The sequence below is a fragment of the Lynx rufus genome, unplaced genomic scaffold (genome assembly GCF_022079265.1).
Source record: "Lynx rufus isolate CCGP_SWC_20201006 ecotype Redwood Valley unplaced genomic scaffold, mLynRuf1.p SCAF_12, whole genome shotgun sequence".
In the NCBI taxonomy this organism is placed as follows: Eukaryota; Metazoa; Chordata; class Mammalia; order Carnivora; family Felidae; genus Lynx; species Lynx rufus.
Genome location: NW_025814826.1, coordinates 30,961,582 through 30,985,170, shown reverse-complemented (window position 1 = coordinate 30,985,170; position 23,589 = coordinate 30,961,582). Strand labels below are relative to the sequence as shown.

The window sequence follows — 23,589 nt, the reverse complement described above, 5'->3', positions numbered from 1 at the left end:
CTCTGTGCTGACAGCTCAGAGCCTGGAGCCTGTTTCAGATTCTGTGTCTCCCTCCCTGACCCTCACCCATTCATGCTCTGTCTCTGTCTCAAAAATAAATAAACGTAAAAAAAAATTTTTTTTAAGAAAAAAAAAAGAATAATTGAGAACAGAATATAGTGTGATCTCATCCATCACAGGTAACCATTTTCTCACAAATGGGTATTCAATATATATCTATATAACTAAAGAAGCGTCCATAGGCTAAAATGGGAGCTCACATTTTTGAATATAGTATAAGTCACCAGTAGCAACAAAGAAAGAAGGGCCAGAAAACAGACTGGATGCCAGTAAGTCACCTACCTTCAGAAGACCCACATAAGGGCAGAAGTTTAGAATGAAAGACTCCAAAAAACTGCCGGAAATCTAATGTAGGATTCTAATAAACAGCTTTAGACCTATGAAGTAACAAAATCCTAAAAGAAGGTAAATTTAAGACTACCAATAAAAGAAAATCCACATCAACATATATAAAGCTGTTGTTCAAATCTCCCTTGCCACAGGTGAGGATAATTCCTTGGACTAGAGCTCTTGGACATGGATTCCGTTCCTAGAACTGCGATTCTTTGGAATGAGTTAATTATTTGATCTAATCCTTTAGATGGCAATTACTTTAAAAATTAACATAGTAAAACCTACTTTGGAGAATTACCCATGTGTCCATGAAAATGCCAACATCCCAGTTTAGGAATCTAGGTCTTACCATAATCCAAGTGGATGGCTCATCAACAGGGGAGAGGGTGACAAAACTACTAATCTCCATCTTCCACATGAACACAATCTTTCATATGGCAAAATATAAATGCCTACACGTCTCTTTACAAATATAAAACTCATCATCAGCAACAAAAGCATCAGATCTGAATGATCTTTGTTGATGCATTGCTGCACTCTACATCAAAGTATAAACTCTAATAGGGTTTTTCACATCTTCCTCACATACACAGAATATTAGATACTTGAAGATGTTAGTGGGGGCTATGCCAGTCATTTTAAAACAAATATTTTACAGCAAATGGCTAATACTTAATCTTGTCACTAACTATTCCAAGTTATATGGATGGTGTAGGTTAAAAAAAAATCAAAAGGCTATGTGCACTGAGATTTCTATCATGATACCTGCTATAAGTTGGGTTTGGTTATTATGTCTTCAGATAGTGGTCACCTATGGGGGTATTGTGGGAAAGGGTCCAAAGGAATCCCACACATCCTGTGCTTGGCAACACAAACTACTTGTAAACAAAATTAGCTTATTAACTATATGCCATTAGATAGTAGCAAGCAAATTCGTAAAAAATTTGCTGACGGTCTTTTAATCACTTAGTAAATAATTTTGAGCTCAGAATGCGTGCCAGAAATTACATTTAAGTTCACTTTGTAGTCTCTAATTTCAGTTTTCCCAAATCCTAGATCCCAAAACTGACTGCAAAGTCATTGTTGTAACCTCTCTGGGGATCAGTTATCAGTCTGTCAAAATTTCTTTCAACCTAGGGGATCCTGGTGGCTCAATCGGCTGAGTGCCCAACTTTGGCTCAGGTCACGATCTCACGGTGTGGAGTTCGAACTGCTGCTGTGAGCACAGAACCTCCTGCTTCAGACCCTCTGTCCCCCTCTCTCTTTGCCCCTCCCCTGCTTGTGTGCTCTCTCTAAAAAATAAACATTAAAAAAATTTCCTTCAACCTAAAAAATTATACAATTGGGGTACCTGGGTGGCTCAGTTGGTTAAGTGTCCGACTCTTGATTTCAGCTCAGGTCATAATCTCAGTTTGTCGGTTTGAGCCTTGCATTGAGCTTTGCACACTGATCATGCAGAGCCTGCTTGGGATTCTCTCCCTCTCCCTCTGCCCTTCCCAGCTCACAGTGTTTCACTCTCAAAACAAACAAATTTTTTAAAAAATTCTACAATTATCTTGAAACATTTTGTGTCGCTGAGTGTTCAGACATGTGCTAAGAAATGATTGTCTCCTGTGTATCTTTCACTAATATTCTAAAACATACCAAATTATGCCTGGAAGATTAATAATTACTTATTGCCAAACTTTGGTTGGGTTGGAAAAAAGAAATATCTGGCTGGCAATCAGAAAGTATCAATAGCATGTAAAGGCACCATGCAGTAATACAACCTATTTTTTAATTCCTATAATTAACTGAATAGATTTCTTGTGGTTCATTTTTTATTTCCTTTAGTTCAAAATTGAGAAAAAGTTACAACACAGACGAAGACCTGAAGGACCTTTAATTTTCTCATCCTACCAAGGACCCAGTAATTTAATTTCCTATACTGCCTTCCAAACATTGGTCTGTGGTGATGTGCAAAGTGAAAGAAAAAAGCTCAAATAGCAATTTTTTCCATAAAGCTAAACCAATCGTTCTTAATTTCCACTGTATCCTTTTTGGTGTCATGAGATACTTACGCATAATCTTATCAATGTTCTTGCTAAACCAGATAAAAAAACTGGTTAACTACAATGGTCCAAAAATTTTTAAGCGAAAAACAAAACACCTTTGGATAGAAATGTTTGGTCAATTACTACCTTAGCCAAAAGGCTTATCAGGTAATCTTCCACTTTCTCTAGAATATCTCCAGCAATAGGACATCTGGTTTCTTTCTGAAGCAATTACATTTCATCTTTGGATAATTACTAAAAGCTGGTTTTTAATCTGGAGTCAAATAGTCCCAGTCTTAACCTCTTGGAACCATACAGAATATATGTAATTATTCTGCCACATGATGGCTTTTGTAATTTTAAGACACTAGGCTTTTACACATTACATGGCCACCCTTCTTCATTTCTTTAGTGAAGTCTGTATCTGGTCACTCTATGATTTCCTTTGTTCTATTACTAACACCACAAACACAAATACCTAAAAAAGTAATAATAAAACAAGTATGTTTTCTCTATATTATTAAAGTTACAGACACCCAAAACATAGATTTACTTGTAATTCATTAGCCTACTAATACGCAGTAAATATGGGATGTAGTTTACCTTCGCTTTTCAATCCACTTCCAAAATTATGCACACGTGTAAATTAGAGGGGAAATATTTTAATGTTTTCTAAAACCTGTAAAGAATCCCAAAAGTAATAAAGATTAAAAGATAGATGAAATGCTGATTACAAATCACTGCTATCTATGAATTAAAGCAGCTCTCCAAGCATTACGAGGAGGTAGTTTGAGTCATTTATGCACTTCATATAAAAACATACAAACCAAAAAACCCTATTATGTAATTCAAACTTGTAAACCTTAAGTACAAAGATATCTGAATTATACATAAATCAAAGTTTACAAAGGTGCTCCCCTACCCCAAATACTCCAAATTAATACACTTTCAAAGAAATCTGAATTAAATGTCAGAGTCAACAAAATTCACAAAGCCAGAAGCAAGTTTAGTGCTCACAAGTTTATATTTTTAGGTTTGATAAAGATTCTTGTGTATTTTCTAAATACACAGACAAAACAGTTTTGGAAGTTTACATACATGTCTTAGGACACTTATACTAGGTAGGTAAATTACATTTAAAAAATTGGTCTTCGTAAAAGATCTTCCCCAAGAGCTTTTACAAACAGCAGGCAGAAGAAAGCGTTCTTTTATGTTTACAGTGTTTAAAATGCTGATTCTCCCATTTCATAATGGCCTCAACCATCCCTCTCCTCAACCCAAAATTTTGTTCTCAATAGCCAGTGTACTCCAAATTAAGTACCCAATGTCATAAAATTCAGGGCCAGAAAACATCTTTTAAAGTGTGCTTATCCCTAACACATTTTAAACTATCTAAGAACTGTTCAACTTCATTTGAAAGCAGGGATACAGCAGGAAAAAACTTTCCATTTTAAATCCTAAAGTGACTAAGAAAAAACACCTGTTAGTTCTAAGCACATATATTATGTACCATAGTTAAGTTTAAGGATCTGGGTGACTGAACGGCACAAAAACTGGGGTTCGCATCTAGTTCTTCACTTTAAGACCATCCTTTTAAAAATAAAAATGCCACAGCCAATTAACAGCATGTGCTACACTGAGGTCAGGTGTCTTATTTATAGTCAGGTGACAAAACTGCTGTATTAGGAGGAAAAGACTGATAAGGATATTTGAGGGGGAGGAAAGATTAGACACTCAAATTCCTAACGTATGATGTTTTATGGGGAGAACATGTCTCCATACACAAACTGCTTTTAAAGCACTGAAATTCTACAAAAGTTCAATGAGGCAGTTAATAGAGCCCCCTAAAAAGAACATGGGCTTCAGAATCAGATCTGGTCAAAACCCAGCTCTACCACTTAGTAGCTGTGTCACATCGGGCAAGTTATGTTATGCAAATTTCTTGGAGCCTTTTCTCTTCCATAAAATGGAGACAATAGCACCCACCTTAGGGAATTAGACAAAATAATGTAAAGCGCAAGGGCACATGTAGGCACTAAAACAATGGTAGCTTTTGAATCATCATCCAGAAAAATAAACTCTTCTATGTTGACAAAATCTTTAAAATATACATAAAGCTTACCGAAGTTTTTAAATTTATTTTTTAAAACTCCTCTTCCATCACACTTTGCCCCGTATTATACTCCTCCAGTCATCTTCAGGCCTTTTACAACTGTACTGTATGAATATAAATTTCCCAACCCTGATCCTTTCATTTTCTATTTTCTCCCCCTTTCCTCTTGGTTCACATCTATTATTAAACTAAGATGTATTAGGATCCTATTATGCACCAGACATTGTTCTAAGCGCTTTACATGAATTAACTCATTCATTTCTCTCTTCTCCAGCAGGATGGCTCTACCAAAACCAGCTAGTGTTTCCCTTCCCCCCTCAAATTTCAAAGCTATTCATTAGTGTTCAGCTTCCCCTTCCTACAGTTTTTTTTAAGCTCTTAATTGCTAGGGTGCTAAAATTTAGCAAAACATCTAGTGAATATGAATAATGAGGGCCAATAACAACAATGCAGGGACCATATGGAAGTAACTGTCTCTGAGAATTCTAAGAAATAATACATGATCTTGACTTATATGAGAGGGTCTGTTACTAGAGCAAATAGGAAAGAAAGTTTATATTCTTCCTCTTCATTAAAATTACAAGCTCTAAAATATGCTTCTCATTTAAAATATAAGTTACAAGAGAAAAATTCAGCAAATGTATAACACATAATTCTGCCAGGGCTCCACAGACAAAATTATGAGTATTTCATTGTCACCTTGAGACCAATCATAAGTTCTTATTATCTATCAACTTCCTGAAATTGTACTGTAAGTCAGAAAAAGAATATACTTTAAAAAAAAAAAAAAAGTCCAGTAGTATACCTTAGTACTAAAACTATTTTTAAAAAAAGACCTAGAAGGGAAAAGGCAGTCCCTCGAGATCATGAAACAAAATAAGTTAGGCAGTCAGCAAGTAGAAAAATCTGTCAGTTCTGTTTCTGGTAAAATGTTTACTTTAAAGAAGAAATTTTTATATAGGCTGAGGCTAATATATTCAAGAGTATAAACATTATTCCTTTGGATTACCTTTCTAAAAACAAACTTTTAAAGTATCATATTTCAGTTGACTAAAAATATAGCCAAATCTGTCACAACACAACATAAAAAGTAATGGACAATTATAGAATATTTTAAATTAACAGTAACAAGCCATCTACATCAAACCTTGTTTCCAACTAAAACCAAAACAAAAGCACAACAATCCCGTAGTGTACCAAGTGTGTATTTCAATTTACTGTATGCAATCTAACAAAAATTTGGTCATAATTTACCAGATATACATAAATGATTTAAGTAGTAAAAGAAAATTCAGTTTAAAGAGAGTAAGTTCATATCTTGAGGAAAAGTAAAAGTACATTAAGAATGTAAAGCCAAGTCCAGTTTCTATGCAATAAGTGAACTGTAGTCTAATAAAGCAGATTTAGGTGATTTTCAGATATATATCTTTTCTCTTTAATATATATTTATATATAGACAGATCTACCAATTGTAAACTATGGTTTATTTTAAAGGAGGGGGATAATGGGATGAAAGAAATCTTTATACTATACTTACATATTCACAAAGCAGAACATTTTACGTTTAAAATACTTTTTCATTCATAGTATCTTTGCCCAACTAACGTCTACTTTGGACCCCACCAGAATTACATTATACTCATTTGTCTAGAACACTGAGAATAAGATGTACTCTTCAGTCTTAAACAAAAATCAAACCAAACTATTCATGTCAGTTTTACAATTATGTAGAAACTACAATAAAGTTTAGATGACAAAAGATGTATCTAACCATGTAACTGTATTTTATATCTTTGATTTATCCAAGCAAAAACATCAATGTCTAACATTAAACCATTATAGTACTGAAGTCGGAGACCATGAGAAAGCTTGTCTCTTAAAAAACCTATCAGCTTTTCAACTTTGATCAGATGGAGCACCAAAAGGATTATGTCTGTCAAAGTATACTTTGCAATTTTTTCCACACAAATAGCATAATTTAGTGACCTGATATAAAATAGGAAAATATACTCAATTTCTATTTAAAAGAAAGCTGAAAATATGATATCCCTCAATCTTATATAATATACAATATGTTCCTGATAAATGTCATGCATGTTAATATTAATTATGTGAAATGCTGCTGTGAGTTTAACAATCAGCTAATTCATCTGTCATTAGGCTAAATAAATCTGACAATTTCAACTTAATACATCACCCCTTGTACCCTGAAGAATTTAGTTAACAGAATAATTGTAAAGCCTCTCAATATCTTATTTGTAAGATTTTTGCAGATTGTTGAATCATGGTGACTACCAGAAAGACTATATGTGAAGATGTAGTAACTTTGAGGAATTGAAAAAATAATGATCTATCATAATTTCAAAACGTTCAATATCCCAGTAAGTATCAAACAAAAGAGAATGCACTTTTTGTGTTATTTTTAATGATAAAAAGGGCACAGGAATAAAAACCTGATATTTCACTTATATTGCATAACAAGCTAACCAAACTGGACATGGAGGTCAAATTAGGAAACAAATCATTTTCCTTATTGTTTCTATGATGACTTTTCTTTCGATTAGATTTCTGTCTTTTCATATAGGACTGAGGTATAGTACACTGGCAAAAATAAAGAGGCAAACCAGAATAGTGCCAAAGTAACAGATACCCAAAACCGAATACCATGTCAGAAAACGTCATATAGTAACCATTTATCGATTACAGCAGCAGGAGAAAGTTACTTCTAGATCATAATCATTTTAGTGGTATTTGTCAACTTCGCCATGTTAACTTTGCAACATCATTTCTTCATTTGTAAAGTAGTAAAATTCATGTCAAAAAGGAAAGGGGGAATAGAGGAAGTCAGTTAGTTCATTCCAATAAATTACCTCTCCAGTTCTTATAAACATGCCCATCAGCACAAAATTGAGAAATAATACCTAAGACTAGAAGAGACTTGGTTTAAGTTATGAAGCAAATTAAAATGGAAAAATACAGAAAGGTAGAACCCATGGGGTTGAAAAGGCCCCTCACTGAAAATCTGTATTAAAAAAAATAAAATTAATAAAAATAAAAATAGAAACAAAACTCTACTAGTACAAACTAGCCTGAGTGGTTTGATGGACAGAGAATTGGGTCAGCTGTCACTGTAGTCTCATAAATGGGTTTTCTTCATTCATGTTAAAGTGGCACATGAATGTAAGCTCTTTAAGGACACGTACTATATATTCATAGGACCCAAATAGTTACTGTATATCCTATAAATAAAAAATATTTTTGATAACTGACTGAAGATGGGACTCCATGTAATCCAACCACAAGGTTGTTTGCTGTACAGTCCTGTGCAAATATAAAAAAAAAAATTTTTTTTGCTATAAGGCTTTTTGACCCTACAGTTTTCACAGCAACATAACTACCATCCAGCATGTACCATATTTTGCAAGCCTTCAGTTCAACAATTCAAATTGTCGATTCATATTATGTCCAAATGCAGCATCCTTGAGGAGTATAGGTCAGTTAATCATCTAGAGACATACAAACATCTCCTGATTCATCCCATCGAGATGGATCATTCTGATCTTCTCCATCATCAACCAGCTCTTCGTCAGCTTCTCCTACTTCATTTTCCTCATATTCTTCATCCCGAGGGAAATCTGTATCCTGTCCCTGATCTACACCTTCTTGCCCTCCTGGTTGTGATTTATCTGCACAGTCTACACAAACACCATAGCGTCGAGATCCATGTCTTATTCCAACACTGGCTGCTAACATGAAGATCTTCTTACACACCATACATTTGTATTTTTTATCCTTTTTATGCACCTAATTGAAGGGGGGAAAAATCCAATATAAGGATAGTACAGACAATAATGCATTTGAACCACTCAAACCACCCATTCAACAATGAGTGAATATATACCTTGTTTTTCTGTATGAAGTTCAGTTCATAAATCACATTCTCCGTTTAAGGCAATTTATTTAATATCAACCTTCCCTAAATTTCAGGTAATAGTGTTAAAATATCTTAAATTTCCCTGACATGAATATAGTTTATCTCAAAGATCATTTATATTTAAAGTTACTTACCAGGGAATGTCTTTTCACATGTTCTCTGCGAGTAAACAGTTTTCCACAAATGTCACAGCTAAATGATCTGACTCCCGTATGAATGAGCAAATGCCTTTTTAGTGTTCGTCTGTATTTGGCTACATAGCTACAATGAGGGCATTTTAACTTGTTCATGATTAGAGATGATTCACCTTTGAGAATAAAAACAAAACAAAACGAAACAAACACACACACACAAAAAGCAATTATATGTTAAACAGAAAATTTGCTATCAAAACCTTGTCTCTATCCCTGAGAACAGGGATTATTATAGGGCTACCATACTATTCAATTTTTTTAAAACCCAGAATATGGAAGCTTTTAATTGTTAAAAATAATTTTAAAAATCTGTAGATGTTTAGATGACTAATACTTGCCATTTTCCCAAGTTTCTTGTTTTGGCCAAGATTCAGGCAATAATCCATACTTGAAATCATTTGAAGCACCTGGTATCAATCCATACTTGAAATCATTTGAAGTACCTGGTAGCAATCCATACTTGAAATCACTTGAAGGGCCAGGCATCAGGCCATACTTGAAATCATGTGAAGTACCTAATACAATTGAAAAGTCATTCTGATATAATGGTGGTAATAAACACCTCTTATTAGAATTAAAAGAAAAAAATATTTATTTATATTTTATGAGCACTATGATAGAGAAGCTTAATATAAATAGCTAAATAAAAATGTCTACATTTTAGTCTAAAATGACATGTCTGCATACTTTATTGCACTTTTTTCCATAATTTATTATCCTAATCATAAAACCCTGATTGGCAGGCATCTGAAATAGAAAAACTAAAATTTAAAACACAATTCAACCACAGGTAGAGAAAAATTTAGGGAAATAAATCTAAATACTATTTAATACTGCATGGAGGCCACAAGAAAAGTGCTCTTTTATACTGTATTTCAAACATTCAAAACAGCACTCTTAATTGTTACTCCTAATTATTATATCATTTGAGACTATCGCCCTGAAGCCCAGCTGTGGAATGGAATAGTGTCCTTATTGTGCCCCAAATAATCACAATCTTGTTTTTAAGACTAATCAGTATAGAAAAACAGATGAAGAATGAAGAATAAATACAAGGAAATTACAAATTCAAGGTTCTCACATTATTACACCCGTTTGTTGTTTCAGACACACTGGGCAAGGTAACTGAATGCCTTCTTAGGGAGTTCATCAAAACCTCTCTAACTCCATCCTTAAATCCAGAAAGTAGAATTAGAATAGTCAATATCCCTTAAGGAATTTGTGCCAGAGGACCTTTAGACTAGCTAAGAGAAAAATTACCTCCTTTGGATAGGATTCCTTTTTACTTCTTAAGATTTTATTTTTTAAGTAATCTCTAAACCCAATGTGGTTGCTTGAATGAACTTACAACCCTGAGATCAAGAGTTGCATGCTCCACCGACTGAGCCAGCCAGTCACCCCTGGACAAGATTCTTTCTTGAATATTGTATGTATTTCCCTAAATCCAGGAATCCTGTGGCAATGTAAACATATCCAGAATTCTCCATAGCTATTGCCACAGTGATCCAATCAATCATCAACTCTTGCCTCTGGATTATTTTCAGTAGCCATCAGAGTTTGTATCCAGGCTCACAATGTTGCCCTCTTACAGTCTGCTCTCAACACAGCAATTAGAGATTCTTTCAGAACTTTAATTCAGAGCCTGGCACTGCTCTGCTCAAAAGCCTGCAAGGACTACCCATATCTCATTCATAGTAAAAACCAAAGACTTCCAAAATCTTACATAGCCTTACCTACTCTAGCCCTTGCTTCTAACGACTCCCCCTGGTCAATCTGTTTCAGCCATACTGGCCTTTGTACTGTTCCTCCATGGGAAAATGGGTCCCTCTCTGCAAGACCTTTGCACTTAAACTCTTCTTTCCTCTGCCTGAACACTCCTTTCCAGGCTATATACTCACTCACTTGTGCAGTAATTAATTTTCCTCCCACAAAAACCATGGATTTATACAAAACAATGCTTGTTAAAAAGGACTTTGTAAAAATTTATTTTCCTGTATCTACCTGCCAGATATACTACTTCTCTTAAAAATTAAAATAACTTGGGGTGCCCGGGTGGCTCAGTCGGTTAAGCATCCGACCTCAGCTCAGGTCATGATCTCATGGTTCAGGAGTTTGAGGCCTGCATCAGGCCCTGTGCTGACAGCTCAGAGCCTGGAACCTGCTTTGGATTCTGTGGTCTCCCTCTCTCTCTCTGCCTGTCCCCCATTCATGCTCTCCTTCTCTCTCTCTCAAAAATAAACATTTAAAAAAATTAAAATAACTTAATATTTCTTCTTCAGTGGAAGTATCACTAACCAACAATGCAAAAGGTCTCTAAGGTTTTTAAAATTTCACTATTATTGGGGCACAGGGGAGGCTGAGTTGGTTGAGCCATCCAACTCTTGATTTCAGCTCAGGTCACAATCTCTCCTTTCTTGGGTTTGAGCCCCATTATCAGGCTGTACAATGACAGCAAAAGCCTGCTTGGGATTCTCTGCCCCTCTCTCTCAAAATAAAAAAACTTAAAAAAAAAATTCATTTCTATTAATGTAAATTGTTTTATACTTGGAATACCTTTATACCTTTTTAATGTCAGGAAAGACTTCTGAATTGACAATTAGATAATTAAACTATGATGTACTTCTGTTCAAGGGTAAGTTTTCAGAATCCTAAAGTGAGACATCATGCGTGTACATGTGTGTGTGTGGGGGGGGTGGAGACTGGGATGGGGGTGGTAGCCTGGGAACACAAATCTATCAATTTTCAGTTTTACACTTCTACATAAAGCCTGAGCTTTGACTTGTAGTTCTTGATGAAATCAGTACAAAAAAGCTGAGAGCAAGAACTTGCCTGTTTTACTCACCTTTGTATTGCTAATGTCCAAAGCATATACCCTTCAACTATTTATTGAATAAATGTATCTAGTGAATGCTAACACACACGTACTATTTTTTACTTCCTCAAAATACTTAACATAAAAAAATTAAAACTTTTTAATACTCGAAATTCTGTATTTCTCTAGGTAATCTAAAGATCTGATAAACATCCAGGATAACAGACAAGAGACACCATATCTAGAATACAAAATTCAAATTAAGAAAACCTCAACCCAAACTTCTTTCACCTGTCCCAATTCTTATAACAGTAGAAATTACTATTTATAGGAAGTATATGAGCAGTTTGACAAAGGTATTGCCTTTATAATTCAATACACTGGAAGATCATTAAGGTAATTAAAGATCTACTTCAAAACTGTGCTCACTGTTTAATAATATCCTTCAGGGTACATTTTTCCATAACTAAGAAGAAAGCAGCGTTTTTCTGAACTCAAATCCTAAGACAAAGGCTGATCTCAGTCATAAAAAGCACACGGATCAAAATGACCCCTAAGAGAAACGGCTTTAAATCAAGGGTTTACTTTTTTTGAAAAGATTATATGGACCATCCTCCATTGAAAATGTTTATGTGTAGAAATTCACTTCACCCCTCAATATAGCATGTATCTTCTAGAGCTTTTTCAAACATAACCACAGTACCTTTATCACATCCAAGAAATTTAAAATTGCCCAACTACCATTTAACCCATACTACATATTCAAATTTCCAACTGTTCCCCAAATGCCCCTTTACTCATTTTAGAACCCTGATGTTATCAAGACTGATGCCTTTTGGTTGGTCTCCTGGAGTCTAGTGGTTCTTCTGCTGGTCTTTCATGGCATTAACATTTAAAAAACCCAGAGTAGCTAGATTTCTGTAGGCTTGTCTGATATCTCCCTCGTGATCAGATTTGAGTTAAACATTTTGGCATAGGTGATGTTGTGCACCTGCTACTGCATTATGGCAAGAGGCAGGTTATTTCTGGTTTTTTTATTGTAAAGAAATCTTTTCTTTTTTGTAACTGAAATAATCTATGGGATAACACGGAGACCATGTGAATATGCTATTACAACAGTCTTTTGCCCAGTCATTATGGGATAAGCCCATCAACAGTGTCTTAACATCCATGGATGATCTTGAATTGTTTCCTGTGGGTTATTTTTCAATTCTATCATTCTGTATTTATTAGCTTGGCATTCTGTTAAGAAAGCTTTTCCCTCTCCTAATTTACTTAGACTCACGTTATTCTCTGGAATATTCATGGATTCTTTGCCTTTACTTCTCCCAAAGTTCAAATGATAGAAATATTACTATTCAGAATTAACATTTTGTATTGCCATCACTAATCATACTATTATTTTATATCAAAGCTAATTAAAATACATTAACTAGCCATTTGGATAATTACCATTCTCATTCCATGTATATACTAGCAGGAAACCACCATCTCTATTAACTTAATTATTCTGATATTTAAGAATTCTAAAATCTCTAAATAAATGCCTCCCACAAAGAATAAGAAACACCCATCTATTTGTGTTTACCAGGCTTCCAAAGCATTATCAGAAACATAGCTACTCTCCTTAAGGGAAGAAACTGAGGGGCGCCTGGCTGGGTGTGGAGCCTACTTAAAAATAAATAGATAAACTGATTAGACAGACAGACAGACAGTAAAGAAACTGCAGTAGGTCCTTAAACATATACACAAACAATGCCAAATCTTTAAATCCTCTTAAACATACTCTTACTAATAAAATCCTACTGCACCTACCAGCATCACCTCCATCCTGATTGGAGCTGGCTTCAGCCAATAAATTTGTATTCACATTCCTATCACAATCTGGCCCTGAGAGGAGAGCACCATCCAGGTCTGAAAAGGAGATATTTTAATCGGTTATTTACAACCATACCATAGCCATCATCAAAACACCACTCCCTTCTTGGTATTGTTTCTTATGCAACACTAAATAGAAAAATATCTGTAAGTATTAAATACCTGCTATATGCTTAATGCTATTAAGGTACAAAATCGTTAAGACATGGTTTTCAACCACAAGAACAAGTGCACACTCAACAGTGAGTACACTGTACTGAACATGAATAAGCTTTAGAGACAGGGTGAATTAGGCTACTGGCTATGTGAGCAAGTACCTCAGTTTCCTCATATGCTTCCAACTAGATCACAGATTTGATATATATAGGTAATGCAAGTCAAGTGTTAGAGTTTTGGTGTCTGGCATCCAATGACAGCTGCTACTGCTGCTAGTACCAAGTACTAGGTGTGTAAAACATGGTTTCTGTATTGATTCAGAAGTGAAAAAGACCAATTAAAGCTAGAATAGTAAAGCAAGGCTTCAGAGAAGAGGTAATTCCTTAGAATTAACCTTGATATATGGAAAGGATGTGGAAAGGCAGCGTAAATGACATACTAATGATACCAATACTTTTGGTTCCAATCTGTTAATTTCTTTTAAGTCTGTTCCATCCCTTCTGTTTCTCTACCACTGCCTTAATTCAGGCATCATCATTCTCTTGGATTAGTGAATTACTGAAACAGTTTCTTGGGTCTCCTTGCTTCTAAATATAATGCTCATAGTTCTATTATCTTTTTTTAATGTTATTTTGAGGGAGACAGCATCCTAAGCAGGCTACACATCCTCAGCACAGAGCCTCACCCAGGGCTGGAACTAATGAACCATGAGATCATGACCTGAAGTTGAAATCAAGGCATCCTCTTGGTACTTTTATTGGGCGCCTGGTTGGTTCAGTTGGTTAAGTGTCCGACTTCAGCTCAGGTCATACACAGTGCAGAGCTTGCTTCAGATCCTGTCTCCCTCTCTCTCTCTGCCCCTCCCCCACTCGTGAGCACAGGCACGCTCTCTCTCAAACTTCAAAAAAACTTTTTAATGTTTATTATTTTTGAGAGAGGGACAGAATGCAAGCAGGGGAGGGGCAGAGAGAAAGGGAGACAATATCCAAAGCAGGCTCCAGGCTTTGAGCTGTCAGTGCAGAGCAGATGTGGGGCTCAAACTCACAAATTGCAAAATCATGACCTGAGCCAAAGTCAGATAGATGCTCAGCTGAATGAGCCACCCAGGAGCCCCAAAAATAAACATTAAAAATGCCACTTTTGGCACTCCTGGATGGCTCAGTCAGCTGAGCATCTGACTATCGGTTTCAGCTCAGGTGATGATCTCAGTTTTGTGGATTTGAGCCCCGTGTAAGGTAGAACCTGCTTGGGATTCTCTCTCTTTTCATCTCTGCCCCTCTCCTGCTCATGCTGCCTCTATCTCTCTCAATAAACTTAAAAAAAAAAATTGGGGACATCTGTGTGGCTTTGTCCGTTAAGCTTTCAACTTTGGCTCAGGTCATTCAGGTCATGATCTTGCGGTCCGTGAGTTCGAGCCCAGCATCAGGCTCCGTGCTGACAGCTCAGCGTCTGGAGCCTGCTTCAGATTCTGTGTCTCCTTCTCTCTCTGCCCCTCCCCCACTCATGCTGTCTCTCTCAAGAATAAACATTGAGAAAAATTTTTTATTTTTTAAATGCCACTTTTTATGGACAATCTGTCCTCTACTTCCAAGATTCATTTTTTTTTTTAACGGTTATTTATTTTTGAGACAGGGAGAGACAGAGCATGAATGGAGGAGGGGCAGAGAGAGAGGGAAACACAGAATCTGAAGCAGGCTCCAGGCTCTGAGCCATCAGCCCAGAGCCCGACGCGGGGCTCGAACTCACGGACCGCGAGATCGTGACCTGAGTTGAAGTCGGACGCTTAACCGACTGAGCCACCCAGGTGTCCCCCAATATTCATTTTTGATAATACCACTCCGTACTTATTGATCTAGCTTCCCAACACTCAAGATAAAAAAAAATTTTTTAATAACAAAAAGAGAAATCCTTCCTCTTTACATAAGCAGATACTTGATTCAAAAATAAAAAACCAAAAAACTCCATGGTGGGCAAATGAAACTGTGGTACACTTACACAATGGAATTCCACCCAGTAATGGTTCTAGTGCATAGTTATAAAACCTCAAATCACTGAATGGATCTGGCATTTATGGTCTGGTCTAAGAAGCCAGTAGGATTACGTATTTGCATAATGAAGGAGAGAAGAGTATATATTGATCCTCTCAAGCAGGTGCAGATAGGTCATATAGAGCCCTGCAGGTCATGGTCAGGATTCTGGCCTATAGTCTAAAAGCAATAGAAGGATTTTAAACAAGGTGTTAATTTCATTTACCTTAAAAAAAAAATCCTGGTATTATATGAATTAATTAAAAGAGGGCAAAAAGGTGACTAGCTAGGAAACTATTTTAGAAATTCAGCTAAGAACTGATGGTGGCCTTGACTGACGAGAGCAACAAATGGGGGAAAGTAGATAAGTAAGGAAACTTTGTGGAGGAAGAACCAATAGTGCTTGGTGACAGACTGAATATGGAAAAGGCAGGGTTTGAAGGTAATGAGGGAAATTTCCAGCCTATACTAAAGGCAGTTAGGAAACTCTGGTGGGTAGAGGACCAGTTTTGGAGGCTTACATAGTTATGAAGATACTGAGTTTGACATACCTAAGAAAGAGGTAATTTAATAATAGGTTTGGAGTAGGAATAGGGGTTAAATGGGTAAACTCTAGATACTGCCTGGGACCAAATCTCATCTGTGCCACTTCCCAGCTGTGTGACAGTTGTGAAGCAGCTTATTTTGCTTTTCTAACGTAGTGGTTCTCAAAGTATAGCTCCTAAATCAGCAGCATCAGCATTATCCGGGAACTTGCTAGAAATGTAATTTTCAGAACCTATCCCAAACCTACTGAATCAGGATACTGTGGTGGTGGGGCCCAGAAATCTGCATTTTAAAAAGCCCTCTAGGTGATTCTGATGCTTACTAGAGACTGAGAACTGTTCTATTATAAAAATGGGGAAATTATCAGGCAAAGAACTAAGCACTTTTCATTTATTATCTCAAAGGACCAAATTAGATAAATGAAAAGTGCTTAGCTCTTTGTCTGGTAAATAGCAAACACTCAAACTTTTAATTTTTTTTTTTTAATTTAAGCTCCCAAGTGAAGAAATTTAGTACCAAAGGCTATACAGATTTGATGCTTAAACTGGTGATAAAAATGAGTTGTCAGAATATATGTGGTAAATAAGACCACGGAAGTAAACAGAGGAGACCATGAGGAAAAAAATATGACCAATATGCTGAGGAATCCTAGCATTCAATAAACTTGAAAAGGATATAAAAGGACTTAAAGATTATTTAAAAAAAATTTTTTTAATGTTTATTTGTGTGTGTGTGAGAGAGAGAGAGAGAGAAAGAGAGGGAGAGAGGCAGGGAGGGAGAGGGGCAGAGAGAGAGGGAGACACAGAATCTGAAGCAGGCTCCATTCTGAGCTGTTAGCACAGAGCCTGACACGGGACACCTGAGCCCAAGTCGGACGCTTAACTGACTAAGCCACCCAGGCACCTGTGGAAAAAGAGTATTTCAAGAAATACTCCACCATGACAATGCTGAAATGCTGCCAAAACTTCAAGACTAAGGACTGAAATGTGCATTACTTTCATTCAATAAATACTGAGCACCTAGGACATCATTAGTGATCTTAGAGTAACACTGGTGTTATCAGTGGGGCAAGGAGAAAGAGCAAGAGTGGCCTGTGCTGTGGATGGAAAATGAAGAATTATGATATACAATACAATCTGAGAGATTTGGTTGCAAAAGGGAATAGTGAGAAATAGAGTAAGAGTTTATTTTTTTAAAGATGAAAGTAATAAACATCTTTGAATGCTGAAATGAAGAGGTCACTAAGAAAGAGAAAAGTTAAAAATATTGAGGAAATACTGCAAAGAGGAGTCTGGAATCCAGAAGCAAATGTTTGGGTACTTAAGAGAGAGAGAAAGGATAATCAACATATAGAGATAAATTTGAAGACAAGTACTTAAGGGCATTCATCTATTGGCTTTTATATTCTCCATAAGGTGGAATAGTAAAATAGGAGGTTATTGCCTACAGTAAATGTTGGCTGTCAGGAGAATGAACAAGTACTTTATATGCAGAGCAGGAAAAGGAAATAGACACAGACTCCTTTACCTGTTCCTTGAGAGACGGGATATTGGTTAGGTTTTATTTTTCCAGCATTGTCATAATGAGTGACAAAATGCTTTTCAACAAGTGTTGTTAAATGTTGGTTTGAATATTCTGCCTTCTGCAACCTCTATTACTAGTTTAATTAATGGCATTTAAATGACAATTTCTCAGTTTTCTGGTGTACAGTAACATTAAAACATAACCAGTAACTGAAAATAATTAACTGAAATCTAGTGCCTTTGTTTTCCTATGAAAACCTGAATGTATTTCAATAGTAAATTTAAATTGTTATTCAAACAACTGTACTAGGTTTCCCCAATATCTTTTTTTTTTAAAGTCACTATTCTGAAGAATACAGCCTGTTCAGAGGGCACTACAAAGTGGGTTTGTAAATACAGGCAGGGCGTTTCTATTTATGTAACATTCTATAGTGATTTGTTGAAGGCTTCCTCAGCTAGTTCTTAAAATAGACATTTCCTGTCTCCTACTCTACCTCTTAAGTATTAGAATTTAATTTGTGATCTTTACCCTAAGCTCAGAACACCTCAACCTGAAAGCTTAACAGATGGCAAATATATTCTTTCTGTGGACAATATTTCTTCTCAAAAACAAAATCATAACCATGCTACAAATATCAAATCTCTTTCAAAAGGTACTACTTAGTTCTTGATATCAAAAACAAATTCTCATGGGTGCCTGGATGGCTCAGGAGATTGTCTCTCTCCCTCTCTGCCCCTCCCCTATCACACTGTTTCTCTTTCAAAAATAAACATTAAAAACAAAACAAACAAGCAAACAAACACACACAAATTCTTAGAATAGGTGAGCTCTTCCAGGTTGACAATAAGCATGTTTAACTCAGGAATCAATACATCATGCTGGTACCTTATTCAAAACCAGCCAAACTGCCTAGCAAATCATTTTTAATCAGTTGATGTGAATGGGATAGGAGGCAGCTAACCATTCACTTCAAACAGAAATGAATTTTGTTTCACTAGCAAGCAAAAGCAGTAACTCTGGGTCATCATTTTTCTCCAAAACTATAGGATTAAAGAATAAACTCTACTATATTTGGTTTTAGGACATTCGCCACCTTCCTACTGAAATCTTTTTCGTTTAAACTTGGCAAAAAGGGCTAAGATATCCCTGTAAACAAAAGACCTTTTTTTAAAGAACTATTAAAACAGTTTCACAAGATAGCCATCTTTCTGAATTACAGCAGGTATAGGTACACTATGCATTATCATTCAAATGACTGAATGAATTTAAATGATTGAATTCAAATGGCTATAAGCTGCTTTTTCTCCAGTGAACAGGTAACTACAGACCTCTTCCCCCCCCCACACAAACCAAACACCAGATTTTACGCATTCAAGTCTGTAAGTCCCTTTATGTATCTCATTTAAATTTTACTACAAATTTATGGAAGAATAGTAAAAATATTATCAGCTTTATGAGGAACCTAAGATAAGCTAGTGGCAGAGTGCTACATTTATTGCCTATATTACATTGCCTCCTGAGAATATATAAGTTCCAAACCTATGGACTTGCTGCACACGAGGCAAAAAAAACAAAAAACAAAAAACACAATCTGCAATGCTAGAAATGAGTGAAGAAGTACACCCATCTTTAACTTAGTTTCCTAGTGATACTTTATACTTTTTGCTAAATGAAAAAAATAAACTTTACACTCCATGCTAAATCAACATTTGCTTTAGTAACTTTATTTAATAAAACCATTTCCAAAATCTTAAATGTACCTAGGTATCAGCTATTGTGGTTCTTTGTAAGTATTACATTTTTGTCTTTGAAGGCAATTTTCTCTTCAGGTTTATTTTTAAGTAACTGACTAACCATGTTTTTGCATGTTTAAAAAGATGACATTTTATTCATGGATTTTTAAAAAACCAGATTAACAGAAAATCAGATTAACAAGCAAACAAAAGAGAATGAGATTAAAAAAAAGAATGGTGTGGTGCCTGGGTGGTTCAGTTAGTTCCGTTTAAGTATCCAACTCAATTTCAGCTCAGGTCATGATCTTGCAGTTGTGAGATTAAGACTGAGCCCTGTGCGTGGGGCTCTGCACTGGCAGTGAGGAGCCTGCTTGGAATTCACTCTCTCCCTCTCTCTGCCCCTCTCCCCCCACACTCCTGCAAGTATTCTCTCAAAATAAATATTTAAAAAAATAAAAGTAAAATAAAGTAAAATGTTGGTCTCTACTCCCTCTTTAATTTATAACAATCACAACTTCATTTTTCTCACATAAAAAAGAGTGGCAATGTTTGCCCACTTCACAAAGTTGCTGTGAAAAGTGACACCAGGGGGCGCCTGGGTGGCTCAGTTGTTTATAAGCATCCAACTTCGCCTCAGGTCATGACCTCACAGTTCGAGTTTGAGCCCCACATCGGGCTCTGTGCTGACAGCTCAGAGCCTAGAGTCTGCTTCAGATTCTGTCTCCCTCTTTCTCTGCCCTTCCCCCACTCGCACTCGGTCTCTCTCAAAATAAACATTAAAAAAATTTTTTAATGAATAAAAGTGACACCAGTAAATGAAAATACTGAGTAAACTGTGAAGTGTATGTAATATCAATCTGGTGTCAGTAAGTGTGATTAATCTTGGGGCCTATCGTTACAGGTTTCTCTTGGACCACGGCAGGCAATGCTTCCAAATCATCTGGTAAAGGGAGTGGTACGGCACTTGCGTGTAAATGCTAAATAAACAAAACCAAGTTGGAAGGTTTCCCCAACAATTTTCTTCTGGGTCTCAAAATTCCAAACATGAAGTAGGTACAAACTTACTCAGACTGTCTTAAAAGACAGATATTCTTGAAATCAATGAAATGATAGAGAACATCAGAAATCAAGATTTATTATTTTTTTTAATATTTATTTTTGAGAGAGAGAGAGAGACAGAAAGTATGAGGCGGAGACGGGCAGAGAGAGGGAGACAGATTCTGAAGCAGGCTCCAGGCTCCAAGCTGTGAGCACAGAGCCCAATGCAGGGCTTGAATTCATGAACCGTGAGATCATGACCTGAGCCGAAGTCGGAAGCCTAACCGACTGAGTCACCCAGGTGCCCCAGAAATCAAGGTTTTGGAAGTCACTAACTCAACTGTACAAAAAACCCTTAAAAGACCCAGTAAGATATATTCCACTTTCATATAAATATATCAACATCAAGTTTCTCTTCTCTGAAGACAGTTTCAGAACTGTTTTTTCATAAACAGGTACAATTTTTTTCTCTTGATTGTGATCAGGTTTTTTTCTGCTTTTCAGTGGAGAGTAGTCAGTTATAAATGTATCATATAAAATGCCCTTGACAGTTCCTGTAGTAGGATAGAGACTCAACATATAGTAGTTTCCTTTCCCCCACTGACTCAAGTGACTGCCCCATCTTTACTTAGATTAAGTTCTTCTGTTTTTTCTTTGCACTACTCAACTAGGGCTGTTATTTCTGCCCTCACTAGTCCTTAAAAGTTCTACCCAGATCACTCCCCACTCCAATCCATGAACAACACACTCCAAATGTTTTTTTTTCCTAAAGGCTAATATAAACACCTAATCTCTAGTTAAAAACCTCTCACTACCTCAGTCTATTTTTGAAACCAAATTGACAAACTTACCATGTAAAACAAAGAGAATTACAATCTGCTCTAACCTACCTACCCAACCTCATCTTCCCACTACACTCCTTCTATTCTTTTACCTATTTACCCTGATTTCTTGCCATGTTGTAGTCACTGAACGCCCTCCCACTCCTCTGGCAAAGTCTTACACAAGACCCTGTTCTTACTATTGCCTTCTCCATGAAGCCTTCTCCAACTCTTCTGAGCAGTTAGGAACCTCCCATTGCATCTGCTCATCCTACTTATTTTAAACATTTGTTCCAACGCACTGGGTACGTTTCTACCCTACAGCGACCCTACTATGAACAAGTTCCAGGTAAGGTAATCCTCAATCTTGACATCAACGTCATCTGACATGATACTTACTTTTTTGGGGACTTAAATAGAAATTTTATTATCAGGGGCACCTGAGTGGCTCAGTTAAGCAGCCCTCTTGATTTCAAGTCAGGTCATGATCTCACAAGATGGAGTACCACGTCAGGCTCTATGCTGACAGCCTGGAGCCTGCTTGGGATTCTCCCTCTGCCCCTCCCCTGCTTGCTCACTCTCTCAAAATAAACATTTTTTTTTTTAATTTTTTTTTTTTCAACATTTATTTATTTTTGGGACAGAGAGAGAGAGACAGAGCATGAACGGGGGAGGGGCAGAGAGAGGGAGACACAGAATCGGAAACAGGCTCCAGGCTCCGAGCCATCAGCCCAGAGCCCGACGCGGGGCTCGAACTCAGGGACCGCGAGATCATGACCTGGCTGAAGTCGGATGCTTAACCGACTGCGCCACCCAGGCGCCCCTCAAAATAAACATTTTTAAAAAATTTACTAGTAAATTTCCTGTTATGATGTGGAAAGCTATTCTGGTATCTCAGAAAAATAACATTTGGTTATAATATAACTTTTCTGGAGAGTAAATCTTTGAATGAAGATTTAAGGCCTTCTAGTCACCCCAGAATAAATATTAAGACTATGTCAGAAACCAAAGTTTCAGTTTTATAGAACTCTCAGGGATTGACACTTAGACAATCTGATACTCTCAAGCAGAACTCACAAAAATGCTTTTGTAACTGATCTACAAGGCTTCTTCAGTACCTAGTCTGGCCACACAGATTCTATTTCTTTAGGGTTTCTAACGTATTGGTAATAATCCTAACTACAGTCATCTCTTGGGACAAATACGGCAGACAGGGAAGGAAAGGAACACTAGGCAGATGAAAAGAAGGGGGAGAAAAGATGGCAGAATATTCCTACCACCATACAGCTATCTACTATCATCCTTTTAAGATTAAACATTGGGAAGATTCTTATGGATTAGTGTATTTTATAATCCATTCACTACTGGTGGACATTTACTTTTTAAAATGATCATCAGGCCTTCAAACTATCATTTAACACCCAACTGTAACAGTTTCTGAAGAAAAGTGACTGGATATTATCACTTATAGATCATCCTTCATAACACATTCAACCAAAAGGATGCCTCAAAGTTAAAGAACATCTGGGACCCCCTAACAAAGAAAACTAATCTAGATCCATCAATCTATCTGAAATGCTTACTTACAGTAAGATGTAGAAGGCAGCAATTTTCAGATTTTATAAAAGTAATAACTACAATACTCCCAGTGGTGTCTAGGGGTAGCATCCTATAATCAGAACAGTATTTCTGCAAAGAAACATGAATATTCACATTTAAAAAAATGAGTAAAAGATATAAATAGCTGGTTTTGCTGCCAGCTAAGAATCAAGTTTTGTTGCCAAAATGATTAAGAAAAAGCTTTGGGTAGTTTTTACAGATTTCAAGATTTCAGAATTACAAAATTTTCCTTTCTTTCTTCCCATTAGAGACATTATGTGGGATACAATCAGAACCAGTTACAGTTAAGTGGCAAAAGCTAGTCCAAAGCCCACATCTCTTTAAATAAAGCCAAGTTTCATGGTTTTTAAACATATTTAATAGTTTATACAGTAAATTTATATGGCATGGTCAAAACAGGACTCTCAAATGTGATGGCCAGTTTTCAAAATTGTAAAAAGTTAATCATTTAGAAAGCAGTTTAAGATTCTGCAACATTTGGGGCACTTGCGTGGCTCAGTTGTTTGTCAGACTTCATCTCAGGTCATGATCTCATGGCTGGTGAATCTGAACCCCATATCAGGCTCTTCGCTGTCAATGCAGAGCCTCCTTCACATCCTCTGTCCCTCTCTCTGCCTTTCCCTTGCATGCACAAGCTTGCATGTACACACACGCACCCACAGGTGCATGTACACTCTCAACCTATCTCAAAAACAAACATTAAAAAAGATTCTGAGGGCACCTGGGTGGCTCAGCTGGTTAAGCATCCAACTTCAGCTCAGGTCATG

At 36.5% G+C, this 23,589-nt stretch overlaps 1 protein-coding gene across 2 annotated transcripts in view; it reads right to left on the bottom strand.

The window, feature by feature from the left end:
• Positions 1-3,114: 3,114 nt before the first annotated feature.
• The window catches only part of ZBTB10 (zinc finger and BTB domain containing 10), a 37,872-nt gene continuing 17,397 nt past the window's right edge, over positions 3,115-23,589 (bottom strand). For both annotated transcript variants that reach the window (XM_047074069.1, XM_047074068.1), the window contains exons 3-6: positions 13,295-13,393; positions 9,006-9,182; positions 8,608-8,780; positions 3,115-8,343 (exon numbers count right to left, since the gene is read on the bottom strand). In XM_047074069.1, the coding sequence (XP_046930025.1) occupies positions 8,038-8,343; positions 8,608-8,780; positions 9,006-9,182; positions 13,295-13,393 (755 nt within the window). In that variant the 3' untranslated portion in view covers positions 3,115-8,037. The remainder of the gene's footprint in view (positions 8,344-8,607; positions 8,781-9,005; positions 9,183-13,294; positions 13,394-23,589) is intronic.